The 13,943-nt window shown below is 38.5% G+C and overlaps 1 protein-coding gene across 1 annotated transcript in view; it reads right to left on the reverse strand.

The window, feature by feature from the left end:
* Positions 1-1,427: 1,427 nt before the first annotated feature.
* The window catches only part of LOC114040835 (integrin alpha-M-like), a 50,483-nt gene continuing 37,967 nt past the window's right edge, over positions 1,428-13,943 (reverse strand). Inside the window, exons 20-30 of the mRNA XM_027859032.1 lie at positions 11,207-11,348; positions 10,989-11,102; positions 10,811-10,890; positions 10,597-10,680; positions 9,879-9,957; positions 8,640-8,747; positions 8,375-8,452; positions 7,880-7,993; positions 7,643-7,741; positions 6,981-7,091; positions 1,428-1,883 (exon numbers count right to left, since the gene is read on the reverse strand). Of these exons, the coding sequence (XP_027714833.1) occupies positions 1,803-1,883; positions 6,981-7,091; positions 7,643-7,741; positions 7,880-7,993; positions 8,375-8,452; positions 8,640-8,747; positions 9,879-9,957; positions 10,597-10,680; positions 10,811-10,890; positions 10,989-11,102; positions 11,207-11,348 (1,090 nt within the window). The 3' untranslated portion in view covers positions 1,428-1,802. The remainder of the gene's footprint in view (positions 1,884-6,980; positions 7,092-7,642; positions 7,742-7,879; positions 7,994-8,374; positions 8,453-8,639; positions 8,748-9,878; positions 9,958-10,596; positions 10,681-10,810; positions 10,891-10,988; positions 11,103-11,206; positions 11,349-13,943) is intronic.

Raw genomic sequence — 13,943 nt, forward strand, 5'->3', positions numbered from 1 at the left:
GTCAAAACCCAAACCAAAAATATTATTAATATACAAGGGGAAAGTAAAATAGGGTAACACCTATAAATATAATAACAGAAATCAGAGTAACCAAATCACAGTAAAAGAAAACTTGGAAAATGTTGCCACAAAGGAATGTTACTCAACTGGTGAGGTTTAGGGGGAAAGGATTGATTCTGAACAACTTAACTGGGGAAAGGGGTGAAGGAAAGGGCAATAGAGAGAGAGGAAAAAATAAGGAAGGAAGGAATTAGCAATTCAAGTATAACATTATGTTAAAATAATTAGCTCATTTAAAGCTTTGGGGCAGTATGATGGCCTCTGAGGTCCATTTGGTTCCTTCCTCTGCTGCTTTAGGAAGTTTACAAAAAAGTTAGGAATACCACCACAATCACAATGAGCCACCAACTAGGAAAATTCATAATATTTAGACAGAGGTATGTTTCTCTGTCTTAATTCACACTTCTATTTATTTCTTGCTAACTTCTAGTCTCTTTGTGAAAATTTCAGGTAAAATTTCAGGAAACATTTGACTGAAGAAGCAACAGAGTATATTACAGTGCATATGAATAGAAAGGTACCCAGAGGAGGAGAAAGAGCAGATCTTTCTTGGGACTTCTATCAGTCCTTGAGGAACTTTGTACAACTGGTGGCTTGAGCAAGAGATTTTTGTTCTGAGATATCTTGAGGGCCAATGGCCATCCTCTGTCTCTCCCTTTTCTTCTCAGTCCTAATTTCTCTTTCTTCTCCTGGGTTGTCTCTGTGCGTCTTTCTTTCCAGCTCAGCTCTTGATACCTCTGCTCTTTCTTCTCTGTTGCCACACCTTTGAAAACTCTCAGTCCTAAACTAACTCTTCTTTTTTTAGATAGGGTCTTGAGAGTTTAACCCACTTCCTCAACATAACATACTAACTGCTCCATACCTAATTGAAATGCTTTGATTGATTCAAGGAGGTATCTGGGCCTTGTTCATGTCTTGAGAGATGTGTTCTCATCTGGTAAATGCATGATACCACACACTTTATAATAGTGAACCACTCTTTTCCCAGGCAACCTTCCCCCCTTTCTAATGTGTTTGGTTTCCAAATATAATCCAACCTTCCTGACAAAACATTTATTCAACACCTACCTGCACATGGTGATGTGTAAAAGGAACCAAACAACTCTCCCCTTTAAGGTGTTCATAGGTCACACTCTGCCTCTGACATTCATCCCACCTCACCAGCTTTGGTACTACCATCTCAGCCTTTCCATCCAATGCTTTCTTGGCTTCTCCTGGAAATGTTCTCACGTGGGGAAAGAAAAAAAAAATCTGACTTCTCTTTATTTCCAGTTAGAACAAAGGTAGATGCCCCATTCTTACCCCACCTTGCCATTCCCTGTCCTATATCCAAGGACAAACATCCACTCAAGAGAAAGAACAGGTAGTAATCTGCTATTTCAGGTTTTATGTACACATATGTGAGCCATAAACAGTTCTCATCCTGCCAGAGGGGCTTTGCCGGTTGCAGTAACCTCTGCTTAAGACAGTTACACCCTACATAAATGTGCACACACATTGAAAAGCCAAGCAATTCATTTCTGAGAGATATTTCACATATCCATTCATTCAGTGATCTGCATGCATAAATTGAGATATTTTACTCCTTGAGAGGACAAGCACATAGGGAAAAAAACACTTCATTCCCTTCTTCTGAAGGAAACAAGTAGTTTGGACCCTGAGCAAGAAGAGAACTGGTGCACTTGTTTAACGAAAGTCTATTGGACTCCATTTGAAGAGGTTGAAGGTGAAAGAAAGAGCACTTATTCAGGAAGGGCTGTGTCAGGTGCACTTTCCCCAGGATTATTCATCATATCTTTGTATTGGCGTTTGAAGAATCCAAGCTGTGGGGTGGAGAGACACAGAGTTAGTGAGAAAGTGATGAGAATCATAGATATTTCCCTCTTTCTTACTTTCATATCAGAAATAAATCAAGGAGGTGGGGACTATGATGGGGAGCTTACTATGAAGACCCAGAGAGGTAGAAATATGAAATGAAGCAGAAACAAAGAAAGATAGGGCAAGGATGTTGGAAAATAGGAAGGGAAACACTATGTAAAGAGTAAGAAAAACATAATGAGAAGAAAGGAGAGATGAAAAGAAAAGAAAAAAAGCTATGCAAGATGGTGGTGTGAGTAGTTGTAACTAAGTCAAGCTTCTGTGTACTAATCCAAATCTATAGCAAATGCTCCAAATAAAATGTAAGAACAGCAATGAAGAAACAAAGGAAAAGAAAGAAATAACAAAAAACACAGAAAACTAATAGAAAAACCAAAGAAATTAGTACATACAAAAGAGGCCCCATAACAATGAATATATGACAAAAAAATTAAAAAGGTCAAATCTTCAGAATGAAAGAAAAGGTGATGACAAAGATGACAACTATACTTCTAGAAGAGACAATGAACATTCTTTTTTTTTCCTTTTTTAAAATTTTTTTTAAATTTTAGGCAGTTGGGGTTAAGTGACTTGCCCAGGGTCACACAGCTAGTAAGTGTCAAGTGTTTGGTCTGAGGTCGGATTTGAACTCAGGTCCTTCTGACTTCAGGGCTGGTGCTCTATCCACTGTGCCACCTAGCTGCCCTGAGAATGAACATCCTTAAAGAGCATGGTTTATAATCAAAATATGAAAAAGAAAGGAATTTATATGATTGAAAATAAAATCACTGAAGGAATAACTCAAGAAGTTAAATGAGAATTGAGAAAGTAGAAAAATCAGTGGAAAATTCTCAGTGAAGTGATAGACTATGATAGAACGACTCAGACAGAATGAAAAAAGAAAGAGATAAAACAAATAACAGTCATTTTTTTAAATGTCAGAAGTAGAAGATCTCAGATATCCATAAACTAGAAAAACAAAAAGTCCAAATACCATAACCTAAGAGGTAATGCAAGACAACTATCAAGAATTATTGTAAATATAGGACAGAGGGAAAATTTATAGGATCCTCAGAATGCTGCTCAAGAAGAATCCTAAATAAACTCACTCAAAACTACAGTTGTCAAGTTCCAGTGCTTCATAGTCAAGAAAATAAGTGTTATAAGCAACCAGGAGGAAACAAGTTACATATCAACAAGCATCAATTTAAATGACACAAGACAAATTAAAGAGGCCAAAAAAAAAAAAATAATAGATTGAAATATAACATATTGAAAAGCAAAGGAAGTTGGCCTGTGCCCTTAAATTGGATCTCCTACAAAACTGAATCCATCATAGAAAGAAGGTGGTTCTTCATTGAGGTAAGAAATTTTAAATCTTTCCTTATGAATTGATCCAGAACTATGAAGGTCCTTTGACATACAAATTAAGCAAGCAGATGAAATTTAAACAAGGTAATAAAGAGTTGAATGCAAATAAGAATAAAGAATAACTTTGTGTTAACTGAACGTAACAGGAATTGTTTTTGGTTAGCAGTTTTCATGTTTTTGTGAGATAGGGGAATGAAAATGGAAGCTTCTTTTATTCTTTTTTTTTTCTTTTCCCCAAGTCATATGGAAACTTGTTCTCAAGCTAAGGAGCTATATTACTGCTTTATTTTACACATTTCATATATTTATCATTTGTATATTACAAATGTTGTGGGGGGATGTCTTCATACAAGCATCAAAAACGTAGCAGCAATAGAGTCATGAAAGGGAAGAAGCTCAACTCTATAGAAACTGATAATTCAGTGCTCACAGAATAACTTCTTGCAGTTGTGAGCTGTATAGAAATCAACCTTTCTTGAAATTAGGTCTCCTCAACCAGTGAATCAAATGATTGATTATATAAAGAGATGCTTCAATAAAGTACAGCATTCATTTATATTAAAAATACTAAAAAGCATAGGGATGAAAATAACTTTCCTTAATATGATTTTTTATTATCTAAAACCAATTGATACTTTATATAACAGAGAAAGACTGGAAGGTTTTTCAGTAAAATCGGGACTGAAGCAAGGATGCATACTATCAACATTATTATCTTACATGGTACTAGAAATGCTAATGATGGCAATTAGAAGAAAAAGAAATTAAGAAGATAAGCATTGGCAAAAAGGAAGCAAAATCATCTCTATTTGACAACAATATGATAGCTTACTTGGAAAAGTCTAGACCATCATTCAAGAATAGTTGTCATCAAAATGGAGACAATAGCTTCAGCAAAGTAGTAAGATATAAAATAAACCCCATAGAAATTAATTAGCACCCCGCATGTTAATAGCAATAACAAAGAAGAAAAAATAGAAAGAGAAGAATCATTAAAAATAACAAAATACATTAAATACTCAGTTATTAAGCTACCAAAATGCACATTAGATTACTCCTGGCTTACTTTAAGTTTCAACTAGAATCTCACATTTTCAAGAAGCTTTTCCTGGTCCACCTCAAAGCTAGTGCCTTTTCTCTGAGATTGCCACCAGTATACCCGGTACACAGCTTGTATGTACATAGTTGTTATTATGCTATCTTCCCTATTAGAATGTGAGCTTCTTGAGAGTATGTGCTGTTTTTGCCTTTCTTTGTATCGTCAGTGCTTAGACAGTACCTAGCACATAGTAGGCACTTACTAAATGTTTGTGGTCTTGACTAACAACTACAAACACAAAGCAAAATTTTACAAAAATAAGTCCTAAATGAGGGCAATTAACCTGTAACAGTATAGTAAATGTGATAATATTATTTAAATTCTAGTCTGTGTGTTAAATGCTATACCAACTAAATTTCTAAGAGGATATTTAAATAATTAGATAAATAATACCAAATTTCATATGAAAGAGCAACAAGTCAAACAATTCTCTGGAAAAGTAATAATGAAAAGGAATGACAGTGATTTAGCATCAGCAGTTCTCAAATTATATTATAAATAATTATCAAATTACTTAGTACTATACACAAATAGAAAAATTGATAAATGGAATAGGTTAGATAAGCAAGACTTCCTAGCAAATTCATTGAACAAATTAGTCCATCTACATGATACTAACCAAGAATACAAAGAACTAAGGACAAGATATTTTTATTCAACAACTGGGAAGATGATATAGCCGTCTGGTGGAAAATGGGTTCAGACCAATATCTTCCAATACAGCATCTTATTCCACACTAGATTCCAAAGGGATAAATAAGTTCACATCCATAAGTCTTACTTACTACAGTGATGCTTCACTGTAGTAAGGAAGTGATCATGGATTCTTAAAGATTCTGCAAACTCTAGTAGATTCTATCATGCTTGAAAGGCTTTGAATATGGTCCTAATCACAGACTAATTGTGTTTTCTCAGGATGAGTCTACCTCAGTACAGAGAAGCTCATCATCAATAATGTGGGCACTTGATGAAATAGTCAGCAATGGCAACCTATATAACTATAACCAGTGGGTGTTGCTCTAGGAGGAAAGGGTGGACCACTGGTAATTGCTTCTTTTTAGTCCTTGCTCCTATCTGGAAGGGTTTGTAACTGAATCCTCCTAGGCCACACTTATCTCCTCTCATGAGGCCACATCAAGGTGTGACTTTCTTGTAAGTCATTGCCTTTTCTTCCCTGCTTTTGTCTTCTTTGAAGTTGGAGGTTAGAGATTTAGTCAGCCATATACTATTATGATAATTAGATTGCTTTTAGTCTAGGGGCAATATGATGACCTTCAGATCCAGATGGCCCCTATTCCTCTGCTATTTTGTAGCATTTATATTAGATGAAAAGTTACTAATTAAATCATAATTGCTCAGGTATGGCTCTAGTTTAAATAGTGCATATTTTCAGCTGACTCTTGGTTCTCTTCTTTTTTTTTCTTTTTTTGGCCAGGCAATGGGGTTAAGTGACTTGCCCAGCGTCACACAGCATTCCCTTTTTCTTGACATGGACTAAGTATAGCAACATTCAACACAAGCCTTTATAACCAATTGTGAGCCTAATTAAGGATAAAAGAAGGAGTTCTGATAAAAAGAAACACCCCAAAAGAATATATGACAGTATCTGTTATTGGACAAGCATAGGTAAGGGAAGTTGGGGAGATCATAGACCAGGGGTAGGGAACCTATGCCTTAACGCCACATGTGGCCCTCTAGGTCCTCAAGTGTGACCCTTTGACTGAATCCAAACTTCACAGAACAAATCCCCTTAATAAAAGGATTTGTTCTGTAACACTTGGACTCAGTCAAAAGGCCGCATGCAATGACCTAGAGGGCCACATGTGATGTTGAGACTGCAGGTTCCGCATCCCTGGAATAGACCCTTTGGAACTTCTTTCAATCCTTAAAGCCACACTTGGCAGCAACCAGCAGAAACCCTTTGAATCCCCGAGAAAACAACATTAGGCAGAAATTGCATGTCTCTCAAGACCAATAGACAGCAGGTCCAAGTGAGGACAGCAAAATAGCATCATGAGAAACAATGGTAGGTCTTGTTGCATCAGAAATATGAGTTGCCCTTTCATGAGGTCTATGCTATAGATATTCCCTCAATGCATACCTCTCTGTACATGTGTCAAGTGTTTCCGCACATCATCCATTTCCCCCCCACTGATCCATTTGTGAGATTCTGCCTCAAGTTTATGAGGAAAATGTTTTATTGCTACTTTCTTATTGTATTTTTTCATTAGTTGCCTGTGATTTGAATGAATGGTGTCCTCCAGTTGACTAGTAAATGTCACGACCCCCACTTTAGTAGGGCTTATGAGCTATAGTTTTAAGCTGATCCATACTCATAGTAATAGCTTGCTTCTAGGGAACCCATGTGAGAGTTGGAGACTTCTCCTAGTGCTCCAACTGGTTTTTTTGGGGGTGTGGTGGGGAAGAGCTATTTATTGTGATGTGTTCAATGAGGAGTGTGCTGAGGGTTTGTGTGATATGTTGAAAACAAAATCTAATCAATAAAATTGCTTAAAGAAAGAGGCTCAGAAGGTAGAAAAACTCTCAATCTGAGAAGAATTTAGGGGATAAAGGGTAGGGTAAGGGATGTCACCTTGTACAGTCCAGCAGTGATGAGTGCTAGGAGCACCAGCCCCCCAACGCTGCTGCCCACAATGAGGGGAACAGAAGAATAAACTTCATATCGCTCAACTTTGGTCTCTGCCTGGATGTCAGTTGGTAAGAGGTAACATTGAAGGAAAAGAAATTTAAATGAACAGAAGCAATCATATTGACTTTTTTTACCCCCTTTTCCCAAATCTGTTTCAAACCAGAACTCAAGACTTCCCTGTCCAAACTCTGGGTTCTCTTACTGGAACCTTATTCCCCTTGAATCCAAGTTACTAACCCAACACAAAACTCCTTTTTTTTTTGACTCATAAAAAACAATAAGCCCCAAATTTGTACATAATGCATCTGGGAAGCATTGCCCCCTAGATCAGACCCTTCCCAAATCCAGGTTCCACTCCTATCTTGGAATATTTATACTCTGCTACACAGGGTAGTGCTAGAGTGTTAAAATGGGGATTAGAGTGCCTGAATTCAAATTCTGGCTCTGCTATTTATATGGTATTGGACAAGTCACTTAACTTCTTTGGACCTCAGTTTTCTCATCTCTTGAAAGAGAAGGCTGGACTAGATGACTTCTAAGGTCCTTTCCAGCTCTAAGTCTATGATCCCATGTGTGAATAGATAGTTCCCATAAACATAGGTTACCTGGGCTCTTACAAATGTCTGTCCTGGAAGTAGGGAATATATGGACTCGTTAAAAATTATTTCAGCCACACTTGTAACCAACAGGTCATTACGCTCTGTCTGTAGGAGGAGGAAAAGGGGTGGCATGGAGGAAGGATTAAAACAATGAGTTCTTTGAGTTTAGACAAAAAATAGAGAACATATCTAATTCTTGTGTGGGCAGAACAGATGGGATCCTCTCATCATATGTCTGCATACCTGTTTGACCCAGCCAAAGCTTAAGTTGCCTTTGATGGTGAAGGTAAATTCTTCCTCAGTGTTAAACATGGGGATGTCACAGCGAGTTCTCTGGCAGACAGCAATGGAGCAATTCTAGAAGGAAGGAGTTGAGAGAGAAAGAAGCTCATAGATCAGAAAACAAAATAAGGTACTCTAAGTAACAACAACAACAACAACAACAACAAACAGCTAAAATTTAGGTAGCACTTTAATATTTGCAAAATGTTTTACTGGTATCATCTCATTTAATCCTCACAACCCTGTGAGGTAGGTGTAGTTATCCCTGATTTATAAATGAAGAAACTGAGGCTAGGGGAAGTTAAGTGATTTGCCCAAGGTCACAAAAGTGGCTGTTGAATTCAGCTAACTAAATCAGGTAACTGGCTCTGATATGGTGTAAGAGCATCTGAATTTAACAATGGTCTTCTGTAGCTGTGACATGCAGGTGTCCCCAGAGTTTGGGTCCCTTCTTACCACTACTGGAGTTTTACGAAGCTGTGCCAGGAAGTCAGACTGACTGGGAGCTTTTGTTTCTGAGGTACATGAGAGATTCTAAGGAAAGAGAGAGACTATCAAGGATGAGGTTAAAATGAGAAATCCTGAATTCTGAAGGGGAGTCTGGAATTTTATCCAAGAGAACTATGAGAGATCCTACAAATTTCCAAGGTGGGGGAACAAAGAGGGAGAGTTTTACATTTGACCCAGGAGTATATAGGCAAAAATGGGGTAATAGGAATACCTGGGGGGGGAAGACCTCAGGATTCTCCCAAATGCTTTTCTTGTTCAACTCAACTGGGATCCAGAAGTCAATTTTGATGGGGAGATTCCGCTGACCTAAGTTATTCACCTGTGCAGAGAGAGTGTGGATTTAAACATTCAGTTCCTATGTTCCTCTACCTGCTCATTTCTAAAACCAAGTAGTATAGCTTCTAGGAAGAGAACTCATCCCTCATTTCCAAGATTTCAGGACCCAGGTGCAGAACTGTAACTAGGATAAGGCAGTTTGGGCTTTGTCCCATATGCCATCTGGTTGAAGTGTGGGGAAGTGCTATTTCCTCTCTTCTATTGTCTGAAGACCTCCTTGCTTGAACTTTGATTATCTGCCAGTTTGTTCTGCTACATGAATTAGGGTGGGGGGAGTAGGTCACCCCAGGAGAGGGCAAGGAAGTGAGGTTAATGACAAAAAAAGTCAGAAGAGGAGACAGGAAAAGGCAATCCCTTCTCCAGAACTTGTATCAGAAGTTGAACTGTCTCTCCTAGCTCCCACTTTCAAAACCCCTTTCCCCTGTTACCCTATATTCTAATTCCTATCCAATTCAGTCCTAATCCTCTAAACCACTTCTCTCCCACTTCTGCCCCACTCCATCCTTTCTTCCTCTGCCCTCTTTTTCATTGTGTGCTCTGGAATGATTAGCTGTTGTCAAAATCCCTTTCATCTTAGATCTTTTCATCAGAGTCCTTCCCTTTTCTGACATTCATTGAAACCTGGTTTTCCCCTGAATACATCATACCTCTTGGCACCATCTCTAAAGCTGGTTGCTCATTTTTTCACATCACTTAGCACACAGGGCCAAGATGAAGAGTTGGCATACCCCTTGTTCCCCACTGCCATGTTTAGACTCTCCCTCTCCCTTCATCACTTAGCAATCACCTCCTTTGAAAATTACTCTTTCTTGTCCAGATTCCTGCTGCCTAATCTGTGCACCTCTAGGTTATTCTCCCAAGAAATTCAATATCCATCTTCTGTGTCACTTCAAAAGTCCTTCCCCCTTCAAAAGCCCTATTCCTGCCAGTTGACCAGAATGACCTTTCTCCAGTTTACATCAACCATGCACAGTAGTGGTCATACCTTTAAAGTTATGCCAGATCTCCACCACCACCCCCATCCCCTGCAGGCTCAATTGCATTTGCCCCAGGTGTTAAAATTCCTAATTACAACTCTTCCCAGATGTCATGGCCTTTTACACCATTCCCCTACTTGGAATTTGTGCTTCAAACCAGGGCTATTCTTCTCTTCTGAGGTTGAGAAGTTGAGGTATTTCGTAGATTCTTCATGGCTGATGGAAGAAAAAGATGAAAAATGGTACAAGATAAGAAACAATTCCACTAGATTTTAAGCCCCAGAAAGGCACGGGCTGTTTCTTAAGCACCATTGTATTTTTCTATAGTACCTTACACTCTATATAAATGTTTGTTGACTGGGTGAATGAAATGGCAGTATAGAACCCAACATTAGGGAGATTTGTGGAGCATACATCAGTTGGAATGCCAGAGGGGAATAAAGGACAGGTAGGTGATGGGCAAGAAAGAGAATATAGGATCAGAGGGAACTTATAGGTCATCCAACCCAGCCCCATCATTTTAGAAACAAGGAAATGTGGGTAACACAAATGGTTAAATGGCAGAGCCATTATTTAAATTCAAGTCTTTTGGTTGGAAAGCCAGTGCTGATTCCATTGCATCATGCTGCCTCTTCTAGGATGAAGAATCCAGAGACATGGGGTAAAGAAGCAGTAAAAGTAAAAGACAGGGAGATAATTATCAACCTGAGTATGAAATGCTAGCAATACCTGTGACACATACACTTACAGCACATATAGCCACACAATACTACAACCATGGACCAGTCTGAACATGGTAGGAAGGCAGACTGCATAAGCAGCCCTCTGGGAGAGTGGAGTGAAGGGAGATGTTACCTGCTGATCACTGGGTAGATAGCATATTTCACTGGTAGCTCTAAATGGAAGGAAGTCTTGTTGGTGATGGGTGCATTATTCTCACTGGGGAGAAGAGAGGGAGGGCCATTCAGATGAGGCTAAGGGAAGATTTGTTTGCCCATCCAGTGGGCATAGGGTGGAATCCTACTATCAACAAAAGGTAGGGTTTCCCATCAAAGGACATTGATCTCACCTGACCACATTTGCCTTGAAGACCATTTTGTTTCCAAAGGAAGCCATAGGGGAGACATCAAATGTTGTATTAAAATTGATCTGAGTAGAGAGAGAAGAGGAAAATGAGAAGAGATTGAAAGGGAAGGAGTGAAGGAAAAAGGGGGAAAGAAGAAGTAGATCAATGTGGTATTGCTGACCTCACTACCTTCCCGAAAGATGGGGATAATACTACAGTGGCTTTTTCTTTCACTCTTACTCTCAGCTGTTCCTGATTCACAGGGCACTTGCATGGAACGATGAGGTGGCTGATTCTGTGGGAGGGAAGGAAAGCAGAGGTAGCCAAATTTACCACAGAGACAGAGATCTCTGTAGAGGGCAAAAACTGGACAGTACTGACACTAACTTAGTGAGTTACCTGAATCCCTGATACTCGTCGAAAGGACAGTCCTGGAGGATATGTGAAAGTCACCAAGGTCTTATAGGAGTCTTCACCCTGGTTCCTCACAGTCACTGTCACATTTAGCTCTTGGAGGTTTCCCACCACCAAGGTCTGTAAGCTTCAAGGGAAATTAGGGAGGCAGTCAGTAATTAAGAACTTAGGGGAAGATAGTATTAAAAGCAACTATGTACAAACAATGTATATATAGGATAAATTGTAATTTTTTAAAGTAGGGAAGTGACATGGTCAGACTTGTACTTCAGGAAAATCACTTTGGTGGTTGAATGGAGGATGGACTGGAAAGTGAAGAGACTTGAGGCCGGCAGACCCTGAAAGTGTGAACTCTCTCATCTCTAGAACTTATATCCTAGGTCTTTGCTATCCAGGTCAGTCACTGACCCCTTACCTAGCCCACCATTTTATATGAACTGAAGTCATGCTTTGCCACTCTCTAGTCCCTGCCTATCTTCTTGATAGTTTTGCCAAATGCCTTGCCATCAAGCTTCCCCTTCTTCCTTCCTCACCTCTAGTTCTGGAGCCTTGATCAAATCCACTCTGTTAGTGTTCCTGGAAGGCTGTAATAATCTATTTGTGGCCCCTCTTACCACCCCAAATACTTTTCAGAACAAAGTGATCTGTCCTAACTACCACTTGTCTATGCGTATTGTCTCTTTCAGTAAGAAAGTAAACTTGAGGGCAGGGTCTGTCATCTTAAGCTGTCATTCAGTCATCTGATCACAAGCATTTTTGTTCAGTGTTGGAGAAAAGTGCCATCTTCCCACTCACCCAGGCTTGCAATCTAAATGTTATCCTTAACTCCATTCCCTCACCCTATCCCCACATCCAATCTGTTACCAAGGCCTGTTGATTTTACCTTCCTAATATCATTTAAGCTCAGATTTGAGAGGACTAAATCAATTTCTGGAAAAGCCTTTAGAAAAGCAAAACCATAAAATTTTTCTAAGAAATATATCACAAGAAGTTATTGCTGAAATATATAGATGAAATATAGAACTAACCAGAAAGTTGGAAAGGGAGTGTTTTACTTTGCATAGTATTAAAAGAAGATCATCATGGGTGAGAGAAGATGAAAGGCAATAAATACTCCAGAGAAAGAGTTGGAAAACAAGGTCTAACAGGACTAAAACCTTTGAGAGAAAGTAGCCAAGAGCTCCTAGTTAGCAATTCACCAGAAAGAAAAACAAAACTAATGTTAAGAAAGGAATGAAAAGACCACAGTTTTTTGGGGGGTGAGGCAATCAGGGTTAAGTGACTTGTCCAGAGTCACACAGCTAGTAAGTATCAAGTATCTGAGACCGGATTTGAACTCAGGCCCTCCTGACCCCAGAGCCAATGATTTATCCACTGCACCATCTCACTGCCCTCGAAAGACCACAATTTAATGCAACTGCCACAAGTAAAAAAAAAAAAAAAAACAAAACTGGTTTCAAAAAGGAGATCCAAGAACTACATGGCTGCTACAATAGACCAAAAATAAAACATTCAAAAGCTACTTTGAAAATCAATCCCCTGGAAACAAAAAAGAACGTATCAACATATATAAAGTGACTGTGAAGGAAAAACCTGAGCCAGTAGTCACACCATGTGTCCAAACTTTTGATGTCCAACCAGAAATTAAAGAATATTTATACAAATCCGAGTTATCCTCATCAAGTAATACTTATGTTTATTTAACTTCAGAGAATGAGGAAGACACAAATTGAAAAAAACCAATGTTATGGGAAGTCTAAAGACAACACAAACATGAAGAAACCACTATTAACAGTTACATAGTTCCAGAAAGAGTTACAAGCTGTTTATATAGAGCCAAAAGAAATTACTACTGAAAAATGATCAACAACCACACAATCTTTTGACTATAGTAGAATTGTAGAAATTAACAATTCAAAACCATTTATATTCCCAAAAGTCTTAAAAAGAGAAAGCTTAAAGTCTGAACTTTAATAGTAAAGTACATTGAGAAACAAAAATGGCCCCTTTACAAGACAGTTAAGATATTAGCAACCTCACAGCCTGCCACAAGACTAACTTGTTTTTGTTTGTTTGCTTTGTTTTTATAGTATTTTCACAAGACTACTTCTAGGGAAATCTCTACAAAGGACACTGCTATTTCCTTGGTTTGGAAAAAGAAATACACATCATTCCCCCAGAGGGCACCAAATATCACACTGAACATGGATGAGCACCCAGTAGACATCAGCCAGGATTCCGGATGATAAAAAGGAAGATTTACATTTGACCTCATGTAAACGTCTTGAAAAAGCAAAAGCGAGAGTAAGGTTTGATTTGCGAAAAGATCAGATGATAACCAATACACATTTAAAAATCTTGCGAGACCAAATACTGCTCCAGAGTTTAACAAACAATTGAAAGAAAGCTTTGGGTGGTTTCAGCAGGCTTATTTCATGTAAACCACACAAACTCAGGTCTAGAGGAATATGATCAAAAGAAAAAGACCTAAAAGATCTTGAAAAATGTTTGATCATTTGTGATATTCTACAGTTGTTAAACTGTTCATATGTGAACAAGTCTGTTCATATGTGAAATGCAAGTATGAGGATGATTATTAAGACCACGAATCTCCTGCAAATGAAATGTGCATAGGTCAGTTCTCTTATTTAGCAGTTCGCTACAAAATTTCATCTTGTCAGAGTCATTGTTTTCACTGAAAAATAAACATTTATAATGCAAA

The sequence above is a fragment of the Vombatus ursinus genome, unplaced genomic scaffold (genome assembly GCF_900497805.2).
Source record: "Vombatus ursinus unplaced genomic scaffold, bare-nosed wombat genome assembly UNPS02014158.1, whole genome shotgun sequence".
In the NCBI taxonomy this organism is placed as follows: Eukaryota; Metazoa; Chordata; class Mammalia; order Diprotodontia; family Vombatidae; genus Vombatus; species Vombatus ursinus.